General features: G+C 48.5%; 1 protein-coding gene across 2 annotated transcripts in view; it reads left to right on the top strand.

Annotated features, from left to right (window-relative positions):
* The window catches only part of CFAP54 (cilia and flagella associated protein 54), a 331,179-nt gene that overhangs the window by 19,310 nt on the left and 285,609 nt on the right, over positions 1-26,260 (top strand). For both annotated transcript variants that reach the window (XM_075600548.1, XM_075600549.1), the window contains exons 4-7: positions 829-1,000; positions 5,957-6,015; positions 17,615-17,758; positions 22,662-22,775. In XM_075600548.1, the coding sequence (XP_075456663.1) occupies positions 829-1,000; positions 5,957-6,015; positions 17,615-17,758; positions 22,662-22,775 (489 nt within the window). The remainder of the gene's footprint in view (positions 1-828; positions 1,001-5,956; positions 6,016-17,614; positions 17,759-22,661; positions 22,776-26,260) is intronic.

The following is a 26,260-nucleotide window of genomic DNA, read 5'->3' as shown; positions in this document are numbered from 1 at the left end:
TCAGTTATGTTCCATTTATCTAAAATATATTTTTATTCCTAATAATTCCATTTTTACATATTCATTTTGTTGGCATTTTCATGTTTTTATTCATGTTCAAATATTAGGATTGTAGGAGACGAGTGCAGAGGTATGACCAGGGAGACATATATTGGGGGAAATAAACCTTGGCTTTTGTTTAGCCCGTATCTAAAAACAATACAGCTTTCAAATATCTACAGCATACAAATAAACAAACAGCCTATCCCTTTCTAAGAGCTGATTCACTCTCCCAGTTCCTATCTGAAGGGCTGGGAGGCTAGGCCTCTTACCGGCCTCTGACCCAAAGTCCAAAGAGGTACTGGTTATCAGGAGCTCTTTCCCTAGGTCCGGGTCTGGATTGGTGTCCATGGGGGGCACCCTCTGGCGGGATCCAGTGACCACTGCGTCTGAAATAGACACACTGGCTGGTTCCCTGGGATCTCGCTCTGTCAGCAAACACCTATGTGCTAGAGCGATCCCCTGCAGTTCAAGCAGAAGGCTTTTCTACCTGTCTGATGAGCCAGGTGGAGACTGGTTAATTGTCTGTAGAAGCAATTAACCAGCTCCCTGCTGGACTCATCAGACCAATATAGGCTTTCTATTAAAGCCCTTTTAGACAGGGGTTAAGGGACTTTCACAAGGATATTTAAGTGTTTTCACTTTATTACATTTACATTTTATAGTACACTTTTCTTTTTTACATACATGGTTAAACAGAAGTAGTAGTAGCTTATTGAAATAAAGGGTAAATCATTTTCTGTGCACATCTTTTTCCAGCAATTCATACACTCATTATATACATTTTAGTTCCATGCCCTGCAAGGAAGATGCATTTGTATTTACCAGTTGGTGAAGACAAGTGACGGGAATCTTCAGAATGAAGAGTCGGTGAAGAAATGTTTGAATATACTATCTTTTCTACAACTTATCATGCAAGTTGTCCTACCACAGGAACATCTCTGCTGGCTGATTTACAATGGTATGTGACACTTCATGTACTCTTACTAGACAATTTGGATAGCACCAGTGTCCAGTGGTGTAGCTATAGCCCGGGCAAAACCCAGGGGGCCGCGCTCTTGGGGGGCCCGCTCTTCCCCCTTGTCGGCGGCCCAACTGCCTCTCTTGAGATAGAGACAGGCTTGGGCGGGTAGGAGGAGAGCGGAAGATACCGGCTGTGGAGTGCGGAGCTGGTCACAGAACAGCTGAGGGAGGAGGGAGGAGGGAGGAGGGAGGAGGGAGGAGGGAGGTGGAGAGCAGGCTTGTCTGGCTGCTTAACCACTTCCAGGCAGCAGGTGGCGCTGCAGAGCACTCCGTAGCATGTGTGTTTCATGCATTATGTGTATATATATATACAAGGGGGGGGGCGCATGTATATATATATGTTGTATGTTTAGTGTTTTTTTATATGTTGAAAGAAATGTGTATTTGTATAGGGTGTGTGTGTAGTACACTAATGTTGCATGTTTTGTAAGTGTGTATATGGTGTAGGGTTTGTGTGCATATATGGGAGGGGATAGAGGAGAGAGAATGGGGAGGGAGGAGAGAGGATAAGGAGAGAGGGTGGGGGGAAGGGAGGAGAGAGGAGGATGGGGGAAGGAAGGAGAGAGGATGGGGGCGAGGATGGGGCAGACGGAGGATAGAGGATGGGGGTAGGGAGAAATTGAGGATGGGGGAGGGAGAGAGTGAGGATGTTGGGAGGGAGAGAAAGAGAGGATGAGGGAGGAAAGCAAAAAAGGGGGGGGGCGCATGTGTCCCGTTTTTTTTTACATTTCAAAATCTGGTAACCCTAAGGAGGGTGAGATTTGATGATGATGATGACGAGGGGGGAGGGGAGAGCTGGTGATGAGGAGTGGGGAGATGGAGAGGGTGGGATAATGATGATGATGAGGCGGAGAGATGATGATGAGGGGAGATGAGGAGGAGGAGGAGAAATGAGGAGGAGGGGAGATGAGGAGGAGGGGGCGAGATGATGATGACGAGGGGGAGAGGATGATGATGAGGAGGGATGGGGAGAGTTAGGGATGGGGGGAGGGAGAAAAAATTGCAGTCAGTATTAATATTAATGGGGCCCTGAATTATTATTTTTTTGCCCAGGGGCCTGCGAATGTCTAGCTATGCCACTGCCAGTGTCCCTAAAAAAAAAAAAGTTAACTTTTATTTGGGCTGCAAATCGACAGCCGTCACTAACAAGCAGTTGTCACAAAATGTTTCTAGGTCATTGGCTTTTATGTTAATCATCTGACACAAACTTGTTTAACAAACCTGCCAGTCATCTAATACTGTAGCTGCCAATTATCTGGTTAAGAGTTCCGAATTAAATGTAAGCATTTTGATGAAGGTTTTTTTGTTTACATTTGTTATATATTCAAGGAAAATGAATCTTGAAAGTCTGATATGCCTCAATCATAATTCACTTTCCAGCTTATGTTATAACTCCTCCAGGGCCTCTACACTAAACGATAGAAGCTGTATCAGCACAGTAAATCCATTCAAATCAGTGAATCAGAAAGATTAGGCTTTCTGTATATGTAACAGATTTTATATAACACTGTTTAGTAATGATCATCCATGTCTCCTATTAAATGATTTGAATTGAACATCACAAATAGAGATGCCAAAATCTCATAATTACGTATCCTTGAAAGTGTATGGAAGTAGTTTTCTGTCTTTGTTTGTTACAGACTTTCTAAATGCAAACATGCAGGGCCGCCAACAGAAATCATGGGGCCTAGGACAAATGAAAGGAGCAGAACCCTCCATCCCCCCCGTACCTAACACGTAAAATAAAAAAATTCGGGCGCAACTTTAAATTAAATGTTTTCTTGTTATTATAATACTGAAAAAAACATTACAATGCAGTCTATTTTAATAAAGTATAAGCATGGGGGGAAGGGGTTAAGTATAGGCTTGGTATGGGTGTAAGGGGTACAGTATGGGTGTAAGGGGTACAGTATGGGTGTAAGGGGTGTAAGGGGTACAGTATGGGTGTAAGGGGTACAGTATTGATGATGAGTATTAATTACAGTACCTCTTCAACCAGTCCGGTGGGGCCTGGGGGGCCGGAGGATGCCGGTAGGGCCTGTTGGTGTAGGGGGGCGGGGGCGCTGAGCCTGAGGAGCCTGGCTGGGGAGGGCGCTGGGCGCGTTAAGGCCCGTGTGTCACTGCACTGGAGGATGCGTCCAAGGATTGAAGGGAGCATGTGTCCGGAACACCCCAAAATATAAAAGAGAAAATTCTAGTGCAATACAGCCATGACAGTGTGAAATTAAAGGATAGATCTTGGCTCTTACGAAAAGCCTACTTTCAAGAAGTAGGATTAAAACCAGCAGTGAAAGAAGACCGCCTGACAGCTTACTCCAACAGGTGAGTGGATCGTGGTATATCTCAGGGAAAAAAAACAGAGAGGACTCCTAGTGCAGACCAATATACAATTTATAAAACGAAATAAAAACAGCAGCAAATGTACACACATGGTGTACATTCAATATAGGCACATCAATTAATGCGGTGAGCTGTGAGATGACGCCGTGGAGGGTAAGTAGTGCATCTGTTCCGTGCTCTTCCCGTTAGGAACCTCTTTTTTCTCCCTGAGACATACCACGATCCACTCACCTGTTGGAGTAAGCTGTCAGACGGTCTTCTTTCACTGCTGGTTTTAATCTTACTTCTTGTAAGTAGGTTTTTCGTAGGAGCCAAGATCTATCCTTTAATTTCACACTGTCATGGCTGTATTGCACTAGAATTTTCTCTTTTATATTTTGGGGTGTTCCGGACACATGCTCCCTTCAATCCTTGGACGCATATACTTGTTATAGGGAATTTGTACCATTCCCTCTAGAGGTTGAGATTTTTTTGTCTGTATTCACCTTACACATAATTTATTGTATCACCCACTATTTATCACCTATATTGAGTGTCTTAAGCGCCGTTCTAAATCACTTGGATTCACTGCACTGGAGGAGACAGGCCGCGGAGGATGCCGGAAGGGGGGAGGGTTTAGGATTCCGGTAGGTAGGACCTGGGGGTAGGGTGACCAGATTTTCAAAAGTAAAAATTGGGACATATTCAAAAATTATTTATAAAACAAGTTACAGCACTTAAAAATAAATTATAATGATATTTGTCTAAAAGCGTCCTCATTTATGCTGTATTATTAATTCTCTCTGCCCCTGCAGTCTCTCTCTCCTCTCCCCCAGTGTCTCTCTCTCCCTCCCCCAGTGTCTCTCTCTCTCCTCTCCCCCAGTGTCTCTCTCTCCACTCCCCCAGTGCCTCTCTCTCTCCCTTCCGCCAGTCTCTCTCTCTCACTTCCACCAGTCTCACTTTCTCTCTCCCTTCCACCAGTCTCTCTTTCTCTCTCCCTTCCGCCAGTCTCTCTTTCTCTCTCCCTTCCGCCAGTCTCTCTCTCCCTTCCGCCAGTCTCTCTCTCTACACCCTTACCCTGGACGTCTGGTTACCCTACGTTAGACCAACTTCTAAAACATTGGAGAAAGGAACTGACATCACATGCACTGAGGTCCGGGGAGACATGGCGTCACGTAAGCGGTTCGTCCTCATTGGTTGAACCACGCACGTGACCCGCCCATCGCGCGACAAATACAAAAATTAATAATTGTCTGGCCGAGAAACGTGAGCTCAGGCTCTATAGCCTGCCTCATAGAGGTACGGGCCTTTGTTCCCGGTGCGCGCGATGTCACACACAGTGACACACACACACAGAGACACACACATAGTGACATACACACACACAGACAGTGAAACACACACAGTGAGACACACAAACACACACACACAGTGACACAGACACAATAATCCCCCCTCCTCAAACACACACATAAAAATAAGGCCTCTCCCCCCTTGGAGTGGGTAAGGTGCCTGGGAGGGTGGTATAAGGGGGCATGTGGGCTTACCTGGGGCCCGTGGGTAGGCTTGCTTAAGCAGCATGGCCGGTGCAGAGGAGAGCCCAGCAGGCCAGCGGAGCCTAAGGAAGGGAGGGACAGAGGGGCGGTGCCGAGAGAAGGGGAGGGCCCTGCAGTACTGGAGGAGAGAAGAAAGGTGGGCGGTGCTGAGGGAAGGGTAGGCCCGGCTTGCAGTAGGAGGGAAGGGAGGCAGCAGCCCCAGGAAAGGAGGGGAGGGGTGCGTCTTGCTTGCACTGAGGTGAAACAGTAGTGTTGCCGATCTGCATCCTCCAAATGGCCGCCCATGGCATCCTCCAATCCCCTGCGGCCTGGCATTCTCCAAAGCCCCCCCGGCATCCTCCAATCCCCTGCGGCCTGGCATTCTCCAAAGCCCCCCCGGCATCCTCCAAACCCCTGTGGCCCGGCATTCTCCAAAGCCCCACCCCACGGCAGCCTCCAATCCCTTGCTGCCAGGCATTCTCCAAAGCCCCGTCCTCTCCTAATTTTTTTTAAATTATAAAAAAAATTTCAGACAGACACAGGCTTTATTTTATTTAATGACACGGGCCTAGCCGCCGACAGCCCGGGCAGCCGGACCCCATGACTCACAGGGCCCGTGACACCAACCCCGGCAGATCCACCCTGTTGGCGGCCTTGCAAACATGCATTTTGCTGGAGGTTAACTTGATTTAAGGTTATACATTGTGGTTGCAATGGAAACCCTTTAACCATGTTTAAAATGTATATTAATTCTATCGATTATCTACCCTGCTTTCTAATGACCTTGTGTTTCTCACAATGATATTGACTTGGTGAAGCAAAATGGCTGATGGAGGTTTAAGAATGTTATCAGCACCGCCAATCAATACTGACAAGTTCCATTGTGTGAAAATTATTGGTATTCGTTTATTTGATTGTAACATTGCTATTTATTTACATTGTGGGTGGTAGAGGCTACTGCGATAACCACAATAAATCCTTTATTTCAGCTGTATGTATCACACACCCTATTGTTTCAATTTTCATTGTTTTATTTGTAGGCACTCTTCATATATACACCATATGCAGACATTTAATGGTCTTAGGACACTCATCAAAGGTAAAGTAAAATATTAGTTATCAATAAATGGTTTCCAAGTGACAGTCCTGGTTTCCAGTTATGGGCACCCTTTTCACTTTGATTTCTAGTGCGGGAGCCCTTCAGTGCTGGTGATAAAAGCAGATGTTTGGTCTGGCTGTAGTTTGAGGGGACTTATTCACTATACTATGATAGTGCCGATCAGGGTTTAATGAATAACAAACAACCTTTCCAACGAGGTGGAGCAAAAATTGCGTCATATTTAGCCAATAAACTTTCCCATTTAAAGTGATGTCATTTTTTTTTTTTTTTATAAATCTGGTGCAATGTTGCCCCCTCGCTCCCAGCTTGGCGCTGATAGATTTTGATATTCTGAGTTATGGTTGGTTTTTAATTGTTTATTCTCAATCCTTACCATGTCTGTACTATTTAGTCCATCAACTCCTTTGCCAATTTATGGGGGTTGTTCATGAAACTACGATCGTACTGATCGCATCCATTGAAGTCAGTGCAATACTGTCCCGACCGGCACTATTGAAGTTTAATGAATAACCCTCTGTCTTCAAAAGATTTTTACATCTGTCCCACTGCTCAGGGTACAACTTTAGGCCTTAAAGACCAGGCGTGCAATCTAAAACTCAAGCTATTTTAAAATAATCTGTTTGGTATGAGGATTCTAGAAATCAAAGCTCGGGCATGTTCTTACAAAAATGATAATGCTTTCTCAGAGATGAAAAGCCAGAAGCACCATATGTTATCATTGATCAGAGATAAAATAGGAGCATTTGTATGGGAACATGGTGATTGCACGATTCAGGAGGGAGGTAATTTGCAGGAGCTCAACGGGATTGCTTTCAGCCCATGACTAATACCAAACTAACAACATATGTATACAGGATGGAATGGCATCAGAGGTTCAGTCTTAAGAGCTTTTTAGTTCTACTTTTATAATTTGGGTGGGTGTGTACTGCACTTTTGGAGAGGTCCTATGGTGTATGTTTACAGATTTGTATCTGTGTGTCATATTCCCTGCTTTTAATCTATTGATTTACTTAAAATATACACAGGCAAATATATACGAAGAGGCAAATATTGCAATAAATACAATTACAAACATGTTCCAGGTTTGAGTATTCTACTTGAACCAAGGACATACTTGAAAATAAGATACATCTCAGAGTATCTTTCCTGGTGAAATAATTTGTAAATATTTTGTGTATATTTACATTTCTCAAAGAGCCTTATACACATATCTGTGCAACAGCATGTAGGCCACAGTTTTATACTTTAGTGTCACTTATTACAGCCTTGTATTAATAAAGAACACTTTTTTTTAACGTTTCTCTTTTTCATCCTAATCAATTAAATCATTGTGAATCCTATACCAGTTTTCATATTTTTGAGGTCTGTTAAAATGACCTTTGAAAATCATCATTGGGAATTTCTTAACGAGTTTATCGATGATCACTGCGCTATTAAAACTTCTACAACAGTTTGATTTCAAAGTTAGTTATAACCCAATGATTAGTCCCTAACAATCTACTTTGTGCCATTTTATTTTATGCTGCACAGAATTATGCTTTCAGATCAAAGTTAAGTTGAAAGCAGCAATTACGCCCAAAGTGGGTATTGATATCTAATGCATACCAGGATGTCCCTTAGAGCTGAACCATGTTATTTTCAGCTCCAGGGACATCCCAGTTCCAGAGATGCTTCCAGTTTTTGGGTCCGGTACACTTTTCAAAGATAATGCCTATAGCCATCCAATAGGAATCCCCAATATTATCCATAACGGCCTAGTGTGCCTACTGCGTGGTTTACTTACGCCCCCCTAACAAACTGAGACGACACAGTTTTGTGGAAGTAAAAATGGTCACAGCTTTATTGTTTTAACAATACCTGTAAATAACTGTCAGCCATAATCTTAGTCCTTTGTCATCCCTATTCTCGGTATCTTCCGGCGGGGGGAGCCCTCCTCCACCCGCCCTAATCTATCGTCCACCAGGAGAGACACTTTCCGCCGCGAGAGACACTCTCCACGGCCCCCGTCTACCGTTACTGGGAGAGACACTCTCCACCGCGAGAGACACTCTCCACGGCCCCTAGGTCCCCCTTATCAGAGCCGCCTGGGCCTACCCGCATAGGATAGAGCCCAGCTGCCTAAGATTGGTGCCAGGGGTACAGCGACCGACCGCCTGCGTCGGCGCCTCCAGCCCGCACAATCTTTTCAGGGGAACCGTTACCTGGCGGCCCATCCGCATCGGGTGGAGCCCCATTTCGGGTATTCACGGTGTCCCTACGATGACTGGCCTGACAGTTCCGCGTTCCGCCAAAGCTGTAACGATGGATCTGCTAACAGATTCATAAAATATGGTTATACACAACACAACATTACATTCTCAATGGGATGGGTGGGCGGGAAAACAGAGTCAGTGAGTAGCTTTTGCGAGCGCAGGGTTTAAATAGCCCGCCCCATTAGCCCCTCCCCTTGTTGATTCGCGCGCAAATCCACCAAGCCTCGTGGTGGGGGGAAGGAAAGGAAGGCACGTTAAGTACCCCCTGGAGGCACGGGCCATTATGGGCGCGACGGCCCCATTTTGGGACCTCTGCTTCTTCTTAACGGCCTAGTGTGCCTACTGCGTGGTTTACTTACGCCCCCCTAACAAACTGAGACGACACAGTTTTGTGGAAGTAAAAATGGTCACAGCTTTATTGTTTTAACAATACCTGTAAATAACTGTCAGCCATAATCTTAGTCCTTTGTCATCCCTATTCTCGGTATCTTCCGGCGGGGGGAGCCCTCCTCCACCCGCCCTAATCTACCGTCCACCAGGAGAGACACTCTCCGCCGCGAGAGACACTCTCCACGGCCCCTAGGTCCCCCTTATCAGAGCCGCCTGGGCCTACCCGCATAGGATAGAGCCCAGCTGCCTAAGATTGGTGCCAGGGGTACAGCGACCGACCGCCTGCGTCGGCGCCTCCAGCCCGCACAATCTTTTCAGGGGAACCGTTAACTGGCGGCCTATCCGCATCGGGTGGAGCCCCATTTTGGGTATTCACGGTGTCCCTACGATGACTGGCCTGACAGTTCCGCCACCCGGAGGACCCAGTAAGGCCACTTACTGGGGACTCACCCCACACCCCAAGCTGTGACCCTAAACCCTGACTGCTGATCGCTTGCAAAGGCGTACGCATGTTATTAATAAAATATCGAGGGGCCCCCGCTGTGAAGACAGGAAAAATGTTAGTAGATTATCTAATTACTCGCCTGCCGGCCCCTAATGTACCCCTTTGAGCATTCGATTGTGCCTCTGAAGCTGCTGGGGGCCCAGAGTAACAGCCGAAAAGGCTGCCTCTATGTCAATTTTACCAATAGTGCTCCCTCCCCATATGTCTTAATTACCTGAATATAATTATATATATATATATTTTTTTATTTTTTTTGCACCCGGGGAAATCATTAACTGAGCAATAGTAGGGGGGGGGGGTGTGTGAATGGGCCCACCATACGTCCCAATTTTATCCCCTTTAACTCACCCCCCCACTGGTGTGTGAAAAAACCCCCTTCTAAACCCTCCTCCAAGAAAAACACACCTTCTCCCGGTCGGGGTACCCCTTTAGCCAATGGCCCACACCGCTAAGGCTGACCGGTGTTAGCGCCTTCCCTCTCCCCTGGCTCCGGTTGCCCAGGGCCTTTGAAGCACTTCTTGACGGGGTGGCTACCCCCGCACCGGCTACACACATGCCTAAACTTGCAACCCGCCCCCAGCTTGCAGTGTTTATCATTAAACGCCCAACACTCCCATTTATTGCCCCTGCTTGTTGAATCACTCCCAGGCCGATCGCCTGGACCCTTGGGAAAGGTGGCGTCGCCCCCCTGCTTACCCCGTCCCACTAACTTCATCCACAATTCCATGTCCATCTTCCCCAAACTCAACCGTGTATCCCCCTGCCACCTATGCCTGAACTGCTCGTCATAATCCCGCCACGCTGACCCCTCGTGTTCGTCATGTATATTCTGTATCACACTCATGTATCTCATCACATTATGCAATTCCTTGGGATGTTTTGAAAGGAAACAGTCCCCGAACACAATGAAACCCATAACCCAGTTCGCATTACTCCTCACTACCTGCCCTTTCTCGCCTGCCTCTCGCGCGCGTTGCCTCTCTGCTCGCCCCTTTACTGACAGCTTGAACATATCCACATACTTCCTGTTACCTATGTCTCTCTGTGTTCTCCTAGGCAGGTGTGTGTACAGGGGGCTAGTTTCAACTGCAAACGAATCCTCCCCACTGTGGGTGGAAGACGCCCCTTTGTCTTTGCGCGCTTTGCGTTTTCCCTTATCTGTCCTACTCCGCTTTGCCGCCTTGCTCAACGCCTCTACCTGTTTCCTTATGCGCTTTACCCCTGGGGTCTCGTCGCTGTCTGCGCCGCTGCTTGTGCCTGACTCGCTGCTCGCTCTTGCGCTCTCACTATCCTCACTGTCTGACCCCTGGGACTCACAGTCCGACCCTGACCTAACCGACCCCCCATCACTAACGTCCCCATCAACATCATCCTCATTACATTCCAATGCTGCATTTTCATGCTCACCTGATCCTGCGGCTTGTGCACCTGGGTGACCGGTCCTGGGTCTTTTGGCAGCTGCACGGCTCCTGTTACTGCTCCCCGGATCGGCGACGCTTCCCAGCGCCATTGGTGCCGGCGCATCCGCCTGGGGAGGTGCCCGGGGCACTGGGGGTCACCCCGCAGGCAGGGGCAGCGGGACCGCCGTTGATGTCTCCAAGGCAGGTGCCGGCGCGCCAGGGGCGTCTGGCGCAGGTGCACCGGGCAGTGGGGCATGGTGTGTGGGTGCCTGCGCTGGCGGCGCCGGTGGGTATGGCGCGTAGGGGGCAGGTGCATACGCCGCAGGGGCGTAGTGCGTGTGATTTGCCGGTGCGTACGGGGGGGGCTTGGGACGCGTGGGCGTAAGGCGCTTGGGGGTAAAGCGCTTGGTGGTAAGGCACTTGGGGGTAAAGCGCTTGGGGGTAAAGCGCTTGGGGGTATAGCGCTTGGGGGTAAAGCGCTTGGGGGTAAGGCGCTTGGGGGTAAGGCGCTTGGGGGTAAAGCGCTTGGGGGTAAGGCGCTTGGGGGTAAGGCGCCAGGACCACCGGGGGTGGCTCTGCCGCGTTGGTGGGCTGGCTCGGGCCGGCCCTGGGGGGGGGGTCTGGTCAGCCGGGGGGGGGTGTTATGTATAGCAGGGGGGGCGATGTGCTGTGCAGCGGAAGGGGGGGGCAGGCCAGCAGTAGGAGCGTGGCTAACAGCTGCAGGGGGAGGGTGGCTGGGGGCTGGAGGGGCCGTTTTTGCAGGGATGGGGGGGGCCATGCCAGCAGGGGGAGCGGGGACTGGGGCTGCAGGGTGATGGCTAAAGTCCTCTCCCATGAGGGGGGGTAGAACAGCCCTCCCTTCCCTGCTCTGCTGCGAGCAGGCACGGGAGTGAGGCTGGGGGGCGGAGCCTGCCTGCCGGGCTGATTCCCTTCCTCTCCGGCTGGGAGAGGAGCTGTGAGGGGGCTGGGAGCGAGGCTGGGCCGTCTGCTTCCCTCTCCGGATGGGAGAGGAGCTGGGAGGGGGCTGGGCCGCCTGCTTCCCTCTCCGGATGGGAGAGGAGCTGGGAGGGGGCTGGGCCGCCTGCTTCCCTCTCCGGATGGGAGAGGAGCTGGGAGGGGGCTGGGCCGCCTGCTTCCCTCTCCGGATGGGAGAGGAGCTGGGAGAGGAGCTGGGAGGGGGCTGGGAGCGAGGCTGGGCCGCCTGCTTCCCTCTCCGGATGGGAGAGGGCTGCAGCTCTTCCTGCTCTGGCCACTGCTTCCGTGGGGCCGCCGGGCGCGATGTCTGGCGATCAGCTGCCTGAGCCTGGATGCGCCTCGTGCTGCTGGGGTCCATGCTGCTATCGGGAGACACGCTCACAGGTACCTGCAGGGAGAAAGAAAACAGAGTCAGTGAGTAGCTTTTGCGAGCGCAGGGTTTAAATAGCCCGCCCCATTAGCCCCTCCCCTTGTTGATTCGCGCGCAAATCCACCAAGCCTCGTGGTGGGGGGAAGGAAAGGAAGGCACGTTAAGTACCCCCTGGAGGCACGGGCCATTATGGGCGCGACGGCCCCATTTTGGGACCTCTGCTTCTTCTTTGCGCCTTCCTATTAGCCCACGATTTGGCAGCCATTTATAAAAAGCGGCCAGGAGGTATAAGGATCTCCCAACATGGCCGCCGAGGCAGGACGTCTGCATCTACCAACATGGCCACCGAGGTAGGAAGTCAGCCTCATTCTGGATGTATATAGGATCTCCCAACATGGTCGCTGAGGCAGGACGTCTGCCTTTACCAACTTGGCCGCCGAGGCAAGAAGTCAGCCTCTTTCTGGATCTATTTCCTGCACCTGCCACCTCCCTTTATAAGGCTTAATTCCCCTCTCTTTCTTGCCTGTGCAAGGTTGGGGTTTCCTGTACTCCCGCTGAAGCAGTGTCCTGCCTGCCTTGTTGCTGTTTTGCCTTGCCTTGATGATCCTGCCTTCTCCAGCCCTGACCTTGGAACTGTGACCACTACTATTCTGCCTTCTCCAGCCCTGACCCCGGAAGAGTGACCACGATTATCCTGCCTTCTCCAGGTCTGACCTCGGACCCGGACCTTACTATTCTACTGTTCAGGATTCGGATCCCAGGTACGGGTCGGTCTCTACTCTCCACCTCTGCCTAATGGGTCTGTCTCCTGGACAGTACACAGCAATGTACGCGACCTTAACTCGTTGCACAGGCCAAATGCTATGGACCCCACAGAGGTGGAAATGGCCATGTCTCTCCAGGGCCAACTCCTGGGTAAGTATGCCACCCACCTGGCTACATTGGATACTGCAATTGCTTCCATCGCATTCAGCTTGCAAACCCTTGCTACCCATGTTCTTCGTGCACCCCCAGCTGATCCATTGTTGCCACCGACCCCTCCAGTCCAGCAAGTGACACCCTTTCTGGTGATTCTCAAGGAGCCAGATGTTCCCAATCTTGAATGCTATGCTGGCTCCCCTCTGGCTGCAGGGGGTTCCTGAATCAATGCCAGATACGCTTTTATTTGCAACCATCTTCCTTCAGTTCCCATCGCTCACGGGTGGCGTTTATCATATTTCTCCTGGTTGGTGAGTCTCTGGCATGGGCATCACCTCTGTATGAGAGGAGTTCTCCCCTCATTTATGACTCTACAGCTTTCATCCTGGCTTTCTGAAGGGTTTTCGACACTCCAGGTCGAGCAATCACTGCCGAAGCCACCCATATGCATATTCAACAAGAGAGTCGCCCGGTAGGCCGCTACGCAGTAGAATTTCGGACATTGGCTGCGGAGACTGACTGGAATGAGGGAGCCCTGAAAGCAGCCTTTTGGCAAGGCCTCTCCGAAAGGCTCAAGGATGAACATACCTGCAGAGACATCCCGGCGGACCTAGAGGGACTGATCGCACTCTGCATTTCTTTGGACATCAGTATCCTGGAGAGGCAACAAGAATGGAGAAGGGATCTGCAAACCCTATCAATTCTACTAGAACCTTATCCTCCGAACCTACTTCCAGCCCCAACCATTAAGGAGAAGCCCATGGAGTTGGGGGGTATGCGGCTTTCTGAGGAGACAAAGCACCTCTGACGTATGACCGGGCTGTGTCTTTACTACGGTGAGAAGGGGCATATAGTTCGATACTGTCCCAAGAAGCCGGGAAATGCCAAAGTCTAGAGAAGGAGGGAGGACTTTCTCTGGGCTCATCTAGTTCCTGTCCTCCTTTCCCCTGCCGTGTGATGTTACCCATCCGCCTCTCCTGGCAGGGGAACTCTGTGTTGACCCAGGCTTTCATGGAATTTGGGGGCAGTAGGCTCCTTCATAGACCAGGCCTTCGCTCATCGTGTCGGTATTCCTCTCAAAAGGAGATCTTCTCCTATGAACAGTGGTTGACAAATCACCAAAAACACTACTCGCCACACAAAAAAATCTACTCGCCACCTAGTACCAAACGTGTGCTGCTTGGGCCAATATTTACTCGCCCGGGGGGTTAAATCCACTCGCCCGGGGCGAGCAAATGTATAGGTTTGTCGAACACTGCCTATGAATATTGTGACTCTGGATGGCAGACCGCTGGGGCCTGGGATTATACTTCAGGAGACTCTTCGCCTCACAGCTACCATCTGAATACTCCATCATAAGCCCGTACAGCTGGATGTGATACGCTCACCAGGCACGGACATTATTCTGGAACTCCCATGGTTACGAGTCCATAACCCACGGATCGACTGGTCATCAGGTCAGGTGACCGCATGGGCCTCCTCCTGTAGGTCCAAGTGTCTGGTTATCCCACACTACTTGGGGAACCTTCATTGCTTCAAATCAGAGGCAGTGGCAAATCTTCCTCCCGCCTACCAGGCTTTTCAGGACGTCTTCAGTAAAAAGCAGGCGGAGGAACTACCCCCTCATCGTCCTTTTGACTGTCCCATCGATCTGCTCCCTGGCACGGTTCCTCCTCAAGGGTGGACTTACCCTTTGTTAGAAGTAGAGACAGTAGCCATGAAGGGCTATGTTGAAGAGAATTTGGCTCACGGATTTATTCCAAAGTCCAGTTCCCCCGAGGGTGCGGGTGAGGGCTTCTTTTTTGTCCAGAAAAAAGATTGTTCCCCAAGACCCTATATAGACTACAGGGGTCTTAACAACATTACAATTAAAAATTGATACCCGCTTCCTCTGATTCCGGAACTCCTCGATCGCCTTCGTGGCGCAACCATCTTCTCCAAACTCTATCTAAGAGAAACCTATAACTTGGTCCGAATCAGGCACGGGGGTGAGTAGAAGACTGCATTTAAAACTAGAGATGGTCACTATGAGTATCTCGTCATGCCCTTCGAGCAAAGTTCTTAGTCCAACGCGTTTCGAAACCGCATGGATCTCTTCATCATGCGGTTTCGAAACGCGTTGGACTAAGAACTTTGCGAACCCTCTATTACCCAGCACTCCCAGAGAACCGGTCCGGTGTTCTGCAGACTCGCGACGTACTCTCGCGGTTGTATGACGTCACAGACCCGGAAGTGCTCGACCAGGACGCCAAACAGCGTGTGCTCCGCTGCTCCGTTGCAAACGAGACCTATGCAGTGACGGGCATTGCGCACACAAGCGGAGGTCATTCTGGACTGCTGAGACTGCACTAGCCTTATCCCAAGGCGAGAGGCTGAAATACCGGCGATTGGAGTGGAGATTGTCCAGGCCCTACACCGAGGTTGTTGGAGTGAGAATGAGAGAGCCACGAGACCATCACGGGCGTCCGTTGGTGTTTGGGTAACAATAACCCTGAAATGCTTGTTTAATTTTATTTAAATGTACGCACAATACTTACCTCCTTATTTTGGTTACTAAAGATATCATTTAATGCACTATGAGCGTTGTGCGCTGTGTTCTTTGTTTTTTTATGTAAATGTAGCACCTGTTTCCTCCCCTCCCCTACGGGAGATATGGCAGCTACATGGGTGTTCTATGGTGCTGTTAGCTCACCTGCGGTTTTACAGGAGGTCTGAGGGCTCCGCAGGTGGTTTATGGGAGCAGCAATAGGACAGGCTTTTTCTCCTTAGGGTGCAGCGCCTCCATCCCATGGGTATCCTGGCAGAGGCAGGATTGGTCCCCACAGGCACATACACTCTCACGGACAGACACGGAGACTCATGATGGTACAACTTGTCTTTAATCATTCTTCTCTTTCCTGGACCAGACCCAGGAGATTGAGGCCCCAAGAGTCCCTCCTCAGCTCCTTCACCCCCTCACAGGGCAAAGGGAAACACTCCCACTCCACTGAGGGAGAGAAGACACACACACACACACATAATTTGGTAGAGTGCCAGCTTTTATGCCCGTGGGAGGGACTTGTAACCCTGCCCCATAACAGAGCAGGTCCAGATACTGACAGGCATCACACCATCTGCATGTGACCCAGTCAGTACCCTCCCGAGGTATGACACTCCAATCTGCCAGTAGACCTGCCCCTGGATATGGCAACATTGTAACCATTCAGGCTGCAACTGCAGGCTAGGCCCTGTGCAGGAGTTTAACCCCAACACTGCCTGATCTTACCAGGACTTATAGTGTTGAGGCGAGTGGAAAGTGCCATGGGCACTAGGCTACATAAAAAAAATATTGGGGCTTTAAAATGCTTTTGAAACATATCTTAAATAATGAGACGTGTGTTACAAATCATACAATATTTGCTCTGTAGCTACATTCTTTTTTTGCTATGTGGTGTTGCAACTTTTAACATATGTTGTTTGATTTTAATTATATGTGGTATATTCCATATGGATTTCACATAAGAGGCAGCAATCTCCAAAGTTTGTACAATTGTTTTCTTTAAATCCAGGAAATAAAAAACTATACAAAACCCTCCTGTAAAATACTGCATGTATGGTGATTTTTTTCCTCTAAGCCAGTGCTTCCCAGTTCCCACGCCTGCTAGAAATATTTATTTTGCGAACCCCTAATAATAAATCTTATGGCCTACTCATCAAACTAAAGCTAACAAAGCTTTTTGATGGATCCCAGGCTCATGGGGCACACACACACACGACGCTTAATAAGGCATCAAACTGCACCTCAGTGTGTGTAGACAGCATGGGTGGTATAGCTGTTAATTAGTACGGGAGCTTCCAAAGTCACACCCCACAATGCCTTAGTGCCCTGGATTCAAAGCATTGTGGGGAGCAGCTTTGGAAGCTCCTGCTGCAATTGATGTTTTTGTTACTGATAGCTTTGAGAGTGTTATCTCCCTGGTCATTTGGGGATTTAGCCGGGAAATAGGAGTTCTTCTGGAGATGTGGTTGGGAAGATAGATGTGGTTGGGAAGATAGAGGGAAGTAAAAAGCTTTTATTATAGGGTGATTTTTGCTGTAAACCTTCTTATGTATTACTAAACAGTGACCTCTAGTGGCTGCAGCAGACTATGTCATAAGAAACTTGAGAACTTGTGTTATTGTGAACACTATTGATCTTTGCTGATTCTCGAAAATATTTTGTTCATTAGAGTCTATATCAGAGCTTGCGCAATATTTCCCTGCTGCGCCCCCCTATCTGCTTCCCTCCCTGCTCGCGCCCCCGCTCCCTTACCTTGTCTCCGGCTCTCGGCGTCAAATGACGCCGCAGGGTCACGTGATGTCATGTGCCCCCCCGGCATCATTTGACGCCGCGTTGCTATGGCGACGCGTCGCAGAAGATAAGGTAAGTAAAGTTGCAGAGGCCTCATGCGATTCCCCGGCATTAATTTAAATGCCTCAGGGAAAGAGTGCGGGGCCGCAGAAATCGCCGCACTCCCCCGAGAAATCTTGTGCCCCCCCCAGTTTGCACACCCCTGGACAATATGATTGTCAATAACATTATAAATCTCCGAGAATGATTTGTCACCCCATATTACGTACATTGATTCCCTTAGTATATATTATATGACAGTAAGCAAACTCCTATAGTCCTTTATTGATATGTCAGATATGTGGTGCACTTAACTGGACCATAAATGTCAAGTCCTTGGCAGTATTTTATAAGAAAATAAACATTTACAATTATTAATGTACTTTTTTTTTTTTTCAGGCGCTTGAGTTCCTATTATGGGCAAGTGTATGCATGGAATCATCCGTTCCACTTTTGTCCGTTCACTATTTAACATGGAGATCTACACTGTACACTGCTGTTTGTCAGTGCTATTTTGACTGCCATGCGGGTGTTCATGGAGAGGTAAATGGTTTAGGCTTTGTTGTTTTGTGTAGGAATTTGTTATAAGATTCATTTGCTACTTTTTTAGTAACATAGAATTACATGTATACATATGTATATGTTTATTTATATAGCGCCATCCATATACATAGCGCTTCACAGGAGTAGAACACGGAAATAATAATATAACACATAATGGGGATAAGCGCATCAGACATAAAAGTAACATTAGGAAAAGGAAGTCCATGCCCCGAAGAGCTTACAATCTTAAGTGATAAGTGGGGAGAACTTACAGAGACAGTAAGAGGGCGTTGTGGTAAGTGCGTCTGCAAACGGTCAAGGTCAGTGCATATTAGATGTACAGTATGAAAAGATTGTGAAGTTTTTCACATCACTTTCTAGAAATATTTTCAAAATATTGGTGTTCACTACTACTTCTAACATAATAATTTGGGAAAGCTTGTCTGAGTGAGCCCTAAAATGTCATCCCTCTAACACAACTTGTTCATGTTTTTATACACATAAAAAGGCAGATAAACCCCAAAAAGAAGCAAGGGCTTGTATGAGAATGAAGAAGGAAAGCACTGCAGACCAGCTTGAATTTGGAGTCAAAAAGGGACATCATTGCTTTAAATTTGGTTCCAGACTCAAAATATATGTTCCTGAAAAGAATACCTAAAATAAATGTAGACACGAACTTTCAAGTACAACAAAACTACTTTATATATGACATTACAGTATCTTCCCTAGGTTAAAACGTTTCACTATAATGCTTACACTAATATTAACTGTAAGACATTGGATATTATTTAAGATAAAAACCTTCAATATCAGAAAGCTTTAGCTTTATATATTGTCTTCAGTCACATATATGTTTTTTTTCCACAGACATTTGTGGTCCAATTTAGCCCTTTTTATAGGATCCAAACATTGGTCAAGCACTATAGCATGGAGACTCCCTTTGATTTAATTTATTTATTTTATTTATTTATATAAAATATTTTACCAGAAAGTAATACATTGAGAGTTACCTCTCGTTTTCAAGTATATCCTGGGTTTTTGGGAATCTCCATGCAATAGTGCCCAGATGTGCAAACTTTTCCATGTGATGGGGCCCCAATGGGCACTGTCACAGTTTAATAAATAACTCCCATGATGTAAAAATTTGAAATATCACCAAACTTTGGAAATAATATTCGGACCTGGATCTACTACAAATTGTCATGTAACTCAAAGTTTTTCAAAAGTATGAACAGCACAGTCATTTGTTCCAGTCCCACATGAAACCCTTTTCACAGTAAAGGACAGGACGAAGTTCCCACAAAAGTGGAGCTACAGTAAGTGTTGGCTTTCTAGTTGTATTACTGAATTGTTTCAGGATGCTACACAACTTCTGCTACGTATTACATGTTTCTGTTTGCGACAGTATTGGTGAATTAATACCCATGTATTTATTGTTCAGAATTGAATAGTGTGAGGATAGATTTAGTACTACTACAATGCTGAAGGTGCTCATTTGCACTTGATTTGGTTTTTCTTGCTGAGCTCACTAAAGTGAATGATCTTACTACGCACTGTATACCAAAAATAGGAATATTTCTTGTGCACTCCTTTTGGAGGTTTAATAAGAGTCCAATGACTTATCTGACCGGTACTCTCATCTGAAGGGGCTGTGCTCGGTCCTGTAGAATACTGTATCTATCGAAAAGATAATGGGCACTGGATTTGTCAGCAAAAGAATGTTTGTGTAATAGCCAACGTTTCGGCTGCTCACAGGCAGTCTTTGTAAAGAAAAAATAACAATACAAGTGCGCAGCTAAACTCAATTATTATTTGTGGATATCTTAAATGTTAACTGTATTACCAGTCAAATAAACGGAGCAAAAAGATAGGTGATAGTGCGCAGCTAATACCTAGTACAAGACAACCTGTGAACAGTGCTCAGTGAATAAAAAACAATATTGTTGACCTTAAATGTGAGGATGACACTAGATGTGGGTCTGCAGCCTTTCTTGGGGGTGGCTCGACACCCCTGGAACTAGACAAAAAACAAAACAACAGGGCGCACAACGCACATAGTGATGTAGAGTTTAAAAAGTGACTTTATGATTAAAAGTAAATAGTTCTGCGTACATCAAAGTAAAATAAACAAGCAGTTGGTTAATAGGTTTACCACACCAGGAGACGACCGGAGGCGACACCCTTTACTTGGTCTCAGCAGGTGGTGGGTCAGCAAGCGTCTCGTCTGCTATTCACTCCACACATGTGGAATCCAGAGCTCTCCGTCTCAGGGTGGTGGATGGGTTAATCCCAAGATGAAAGTCCCAGAGCACAAGGCTCAAATCGGCGTGAAACAGCCACAGTCAGTGTCCACACGGCTTGAACGCCACTCGCTTGCCGCTATTCCTCGTGGGGCGCCCGGCGATGACGTCACGAATCGACCATCGACTTCCGGGAGGTGCCTCCTTGAACGCACAGCGTGCGGGCCGTGCTGGATGTTCCCAGCAGCGTAGAGTACAGTGCACGTATTGGCAACTATGGAGTCAGCAAAACTGACTGGCACTCACATACGGGGGAGAATACACAAACAGTGTTCTTAGGCACACAGGGGTGCAGAAATACGAGCAGAGACACCCTTCCAACGCGTTTCGTAACACTAGGTTACTTCTTCAGGGAATGAAAGTGTATTCTCCCCCGTATGTGAGTGCCAGTCAGTTTTGCCGACTCCATAGTTGCCAATACGTGCACTGTACTCTACGCTGCTGGGAACATCCAGCACGGCCCGCACGCTGTGCGTTCAAGGAGGCGCCTCCCGGAAGTCGATGGTCGATTCGTGACGTCATCGCCGGGCGCCCCACGAGGAATAGCGGCAAGCGAGTGGCATTCAAGCCGTGTGGACACTGACTGTGGCTGTTTCACGCCGATTTGAGCCTTGTGCTCTGGGACTTTCATCTTGGGATTAACCCATCCACCACCCTGAGACGGAGAGCTCTGGATTCTACATGTGTGGAGTGAATAGCAGACGAGACGCTTGCTGACCCACCACCTGCTGAGACCAAGTAAAGGGTGTCGCCTCCGGTCGTCTCCTGGTGTGGTAAACCTATTAACCAACTGCTTGTTTATTTTACTTTGATGTACGCAGAACTATTTACTTTTAATCATAAAGTCACTTTTTAAACTTTACATCACTATGTGCGTTGTGCGCCCTGTTCTTTTGTTTTTTGTCAAATAAACGGAGTGTCTGCTGCTGTACAGAGGATAGCCCAAGACCCTGGGTAACTAGACAAAACAAAACAAAGAACAGCGCACAACGCTCATCGTGAAATAAGTAAATACAATTTTATGTTAAAAATGGTTCAAGCTTCTGCGTACATCAAGCAAGTGGAAAACAGGCACAGAATATATCACTGGTATCTGCTACCACTCAGGAACACTGGAGCACACAGGGACAGCAGGGATGGATGTCTTAGTCCACTTGCTTAGTCTGCATCAAGGTGGTCTGCGGGGTCCCTGTTCAGCACAAGGTGTACTTAGAGAGTCCAATGGGCTCACCCACAAGTTCCAGGTATCCACTCTTTTATCTGGCATATCCACTCTTTTATCTGTATGCTCTCCAGTATTGTATGGCAAGATTCTGGTGATTTAACAGCCTTTCAGAGAGACTCTTTCCTTTTGACGCACACGTGGTGATGTCGTCATCATCATCCCACGGCGCACAGTGCGGCGCTGCGAGTCTGACGTCAGACGCTGTCTCACGATGCTGTGAGTGTACCAACGGAGACCCCGGTCTCAGCGGAGCTTGAACCGGACTTACCTGGAACTTGTGGGTGAGCCCATTGGACTCTCTAAGTACACCTTTTGCAGAACAGGGACCCCGCAGACCACCTTGATGCAGACTATGGAAGTGGACTAAGACATCCATCCCTGCTGTCCCTGTGTGCTCCAGTGTTCCTGAGTGGTAACAGATACCAGTGATATATTCTGTGCCTGTTTTCCACTTGCTTGATGTACGCAGAACCTTGAACCATTTTTAACATATAAAATTGTATTTACTTATTTCACGATGAGCGTTGTGCGCTGTTCTTTGTTTTGTTTAGTCTTTGTAAAGGCTGCCTGTGCTTTGAGCAGCCGAAACATCGGCTTGGGCACAATAAAGAAGCTCTTACTAAGCACTGCACAGTTATTTTGTAGTTGTGAATAAGCCCCCCTAGATAGGTCAGTGAACAATTATTCTGATTACTGCAAGCCCCTTAATATTAGAGCAGCATTTAATGTACTATAGAAGTTTAATCTTTCTGAAAGTGAACATGCTGCACTATATACAGTAATATAATGTGTTCTTCCTAGTTTAGGTACATTTTCTCTTTATATATCCTTATGATACTCCCCAAAAATCTTCACATACAGTTGGAGGTGATTTTATTTGAGAATGTTTTAGTGTATGTTCTTAATCGCGAGTAAAACAGTTGTCATCGCTGTTTGTTATGAGGCAGCAGACCTCCCTAATTTACCTTTGTGTTTTACTGGCACACTTCACTGTCAATTACCATTAAAACATCTGGAAGACTGCTTAAGACAGGTTCTCAAGTACAGGTACTCTTGCACGACAGTTGTTTTTAGATATACAATCTAATTTTCTTGTATTTAAATAAAGCTCTAAAAAAAATCATATAATAAAAACAGCAAACTTCTTGCTTTAATGAAGAGCCTCCATGTTGATGTCACAAATAGGAAATCTTTCAGTAGTACTGTAGGTACTGTAGATTTCTGAACTTTCTTCAGCACTGAAAGCTACATAAGATAATATGAATGCTTGGGTTTAATGTTCTAAGAATATAAATGATCCTATTCTTTATGTCCTTTTTTTCATTCAGGGGATTATTGAGGCATATCACAACTTTGCATTTGTGTCTTTTCTTCCTAGGTGTTTGCTCGCCGTGCTCTCGGTAAGATCAATGAGCTTAGTCAGCTGGAAAATATGAGCAATTCTTCATACTCTGAAGAGGCAAAAAAAGCTTTTAGAGAGGCCACTACCAAGGTAAACAAATCATCTGAGTATAAAGAAGTAAAGAGCATGGAGCTGCTAGATATGAGTTTAAAGCTACCCTATTTCCTCGATTCTAAGACGCCATCGATTCTAAGACGCACCCTTGATTTAATAAAAAAAATTGTGGAAAAAAAAACCCCAATATATTAAATGTGCAGATTTTTTTTTTTTTTTAAGCAAACAGTAGCATACATTTATCTGCACTAGAGAGAGGCAGACACAGAATGGGGAGAGAGAGAGACAGTATCGGATGAGCAGAGAGAGAATGGATGGGGGGAGGAAGGAGAGAAAGGAGGGAAGGGGGGGAGAGAAAGGAGGGAAGGGGGGAGAGAAAGGAGGGAAGGGGGGGAGAGAAAGGAAGGAAGGGGGGGAGAGAAAGGAAGGAAGGGGGGGAAAGGAGGGAAGGGGGGGGGGAAGGAGGGAAGGGGGGGGAACGGGGGGAGAAAGGAGGGAAGGGGGGAGAAAGGAGGGAATGGAGGGATGGGGGTAGAAGGGGATGGGGGAGAAGGGGATGGGGGAGAAGGGGATGGGGAGAAGGGGATGGGGAAGAAGGGAGACAGTGGAGGGGAGGGAGACAGTGGAGGGGAGGAGGGGAGGGAGACAGTGGAGGGGAGGGAGACAGTGGAGGGGAGGGAGACAGTGGAGGGGAGGGGGGGAGGGAGACAGTGGATGGGGAGGGTGGGAGGGAGACAGTGGATGGGGAGGGTGGGAGGGAGACAGTGGATGGGGAGGGTGGGAGGGAGACAGTGGATGGGGAGGGTGGGAGGGAGACAGTGGATGGGGAGGGAGACAGTGGATGGGGAGGGGGGGAGGGAGACAGTGGATGGGGAGGGGGGGAGGGAGACAGTGGATGGGGAGGGTGGGAGGGAGACAGTGGAGGGGAGGGAGACAGTGGAGGGGAGGGGGGAGGGAGACAGTGGAGGGGAGGGGGGGAGGGAGAGAGTGGAGGGGAGGGGGGGAGGGAGAGAGTGGAGGGGAGGGGGGGAGGGAGACAGTGGGGGGGAGGGGGGGAGGGAGACAGTGGAGGGGAGGGGGAGGGAGACAGTGGAGGGGAGGGAGACAGTGGAGGGGAGGGGGGGAGGGAGACAGTGGAGGGGAGGGGGGGAGGGAGACAGTGGAGGGGAGGGGGAGGGAGACAGTGGTGGGGAGGGGGACACACATAGAGACACATACACAAACACAGAGTGACAGAGACACACACACATACACAAACACACACAGAGTCACACAGAGAGAGACACATACACACACACAGAGTGACAGAGAATCACACAGAGAGACACATACACACACACACACACACACACACACACACACACACACACACACACACACACACACACACACACACACACACACACACACACACAGAGAGTGACAGAGAATCACACAGAGGGACACATACACACACAGAGTGACAGAGGATCACACAGAGAGAGAGACACATACACACACACAGAGTGACAGAGACACACACACACAGACACAAACACACACAGAGTGACAGAGAATCACACAGAGAGAGACACATACACACACACAGAGTGACAGAGACACACACACATACACAGAGACACATACACACACAGAGTGATAGAATCACACAGAGAGAGCCACATACACACACAGAGTGACACAGAATCACACAGAGAGAGACACATACACACACAGAGTGACAGAGACACACACACACAGACACAAACACACACCGAGTGACAGAGAATCACACAGAGAGAGACACATACACACACACATACACAGAGACACATACACACACAGAGTGATAGAATCACACAGAGAGAGCCACATACACACACAGAGTGACAGAGACACACACACACAGACACAAACACACACCGAGTGACAGAGAATCACACAGAGAGAGACACATACACACACAGAGTGACAGAGAATCACACAGAGAGAGACACATACACACACAGAGTGACAGAGAATCACACAGAGAGAGACACATACACACACAGAGTGACAGAGAATCACACAGAGAGAGACACATACACACACAGAGTGACAGAGACAAGGGAGGGGTCGGAGGGCTCGTGGGGCTGGCAGCCGAAGCTGTGAGTAGCAGAGGGGGGGGGGGGGCGGAGGGTTCATGGGGCTGGAAGCTGTGAGTAGTGGAGGGTTCATGGGGCAGGAAGCTGTGAGTAGCAGAGGGGGGGCGGAGGGTTCATGGGGCAGGAAGCTGTGAGTAGCAGAGGGGGGGCAGGAAGCTGTGAGTAGCAGAGGGGGGGCGGAGGGTTCATGGGGCTGGAAGCTGTGAGTAGCAGAGGGCTGGAAGCTGTGAGTAGCATAGGGCTGGAAGCTGTGAGTAGCAGAGGGCTCGTGGGGCTGGAAGCTGTGAGTAGCAGAGGGCTCGTGGGGCTGGAAGCTGTGAGTAGCAGAGGGCTCGTGGGGCTGGAAGCTGTGAGTAGCAGAGGGCTCGTGGGGCTGGAAGCTGTGAGTAGCAGAGGGCTCGTGGGGCTGGAAGCTGTGAGTAGCAGAGGGCTCGTGGGGCTGGAAGCTGTGAGTAGCAGTCAGGGACGGTCAGCTGGTGGTGCCGCTACAGCCGCACTGCTGTGGGTCGCAGAGGGGGGGGCAGCACTTCAAGCAACCAACTGAGACAAGGGGGAGAGCGGGCGGGGGGCCGTGGTTCAAGCAGACGGCTACCGCGCTTTTTGTTAAAACGCTGAAAGCTGCACGCCCTCCGTCTGCAGCGCCCCCAAGCAGGTTTTTTTTTTTTTTTTTTTTAGTACATCGATTCTAAAACGCACCCCTATTTCAGAGATGTGAAATTGGGAAAAAAAGTGCGTCTTAGAATCGAGGAAATACGGTAGTTCAAGTATTCATAAACACATTGAAAAAGAAACAGGATATATTGTACATTGGTGCAGAATAGATCCCTTATGGTTTATGCTGTAATCCTGTTGCATTGTTTGTAAGCAGGCTTACTCCAGGGCAGTTATATTAAGAATGTTTCTATCCGAAGGAGAGGAGGAGGAGTTCAGGGGGAGGGGTGGCACAGTTTGGGCTCTAGGAGGGGGGGTTGTTGGCTCTCGGGGGGGGGGGAGGAGGAGGGGTTAGGTTCCCTAGCACCCCCTTGGTGTTTGGTTATGTCTGGGAATATTTGGGTAAGGGTCTATGGCCCTCATTTCGCAGTTTTGGGTTTTCAGAGGCCACGTTTCCCAGGGGTCACTGTGGGGACTAGGGTGGAGTGTTTAGAGGGGGAGCAGGAGGTGCAGGAAATGTTGGCTGCGCTGCATTCTGGTTTTGCCAGCTTTATTGTCGGGGGTTCAAGTGAGGGGTTGGGCATGTTAGGAGTGTATGGGAGGGGAGAACAAGAAGTTTCAGAGGTAGGCGGGGTAGCGGGAGCCTGAATACCATCAGGAGGGTCTTCTCAGGCAAAGGCGGCTGACAGTGCTGGCGATTCCGCTGGACCTGACGGGTGTGACGAGCACTGGGGAGGTGCAGGCAAC

The sequence above is a fragment of the Ascaphus truei genome, chromosome 5 (genome assembly GCF_040206685.1).
Source record: "Ascaphus truei isolate aAscTru1 chromosome 5, aAscTru1.hap1, whole genome shotgun sequence".
NCBI lineage: Eukaryota > Metazoa > Chordata > Amphibia > Anura > Ascaphidae > Ascaphus > Ascaphus truei.
The sequence above is the reverse complement of the archived record's forward strand: the minus strand, read 5'-3'. Positions and strand labels throughout refer to the sequence as shown.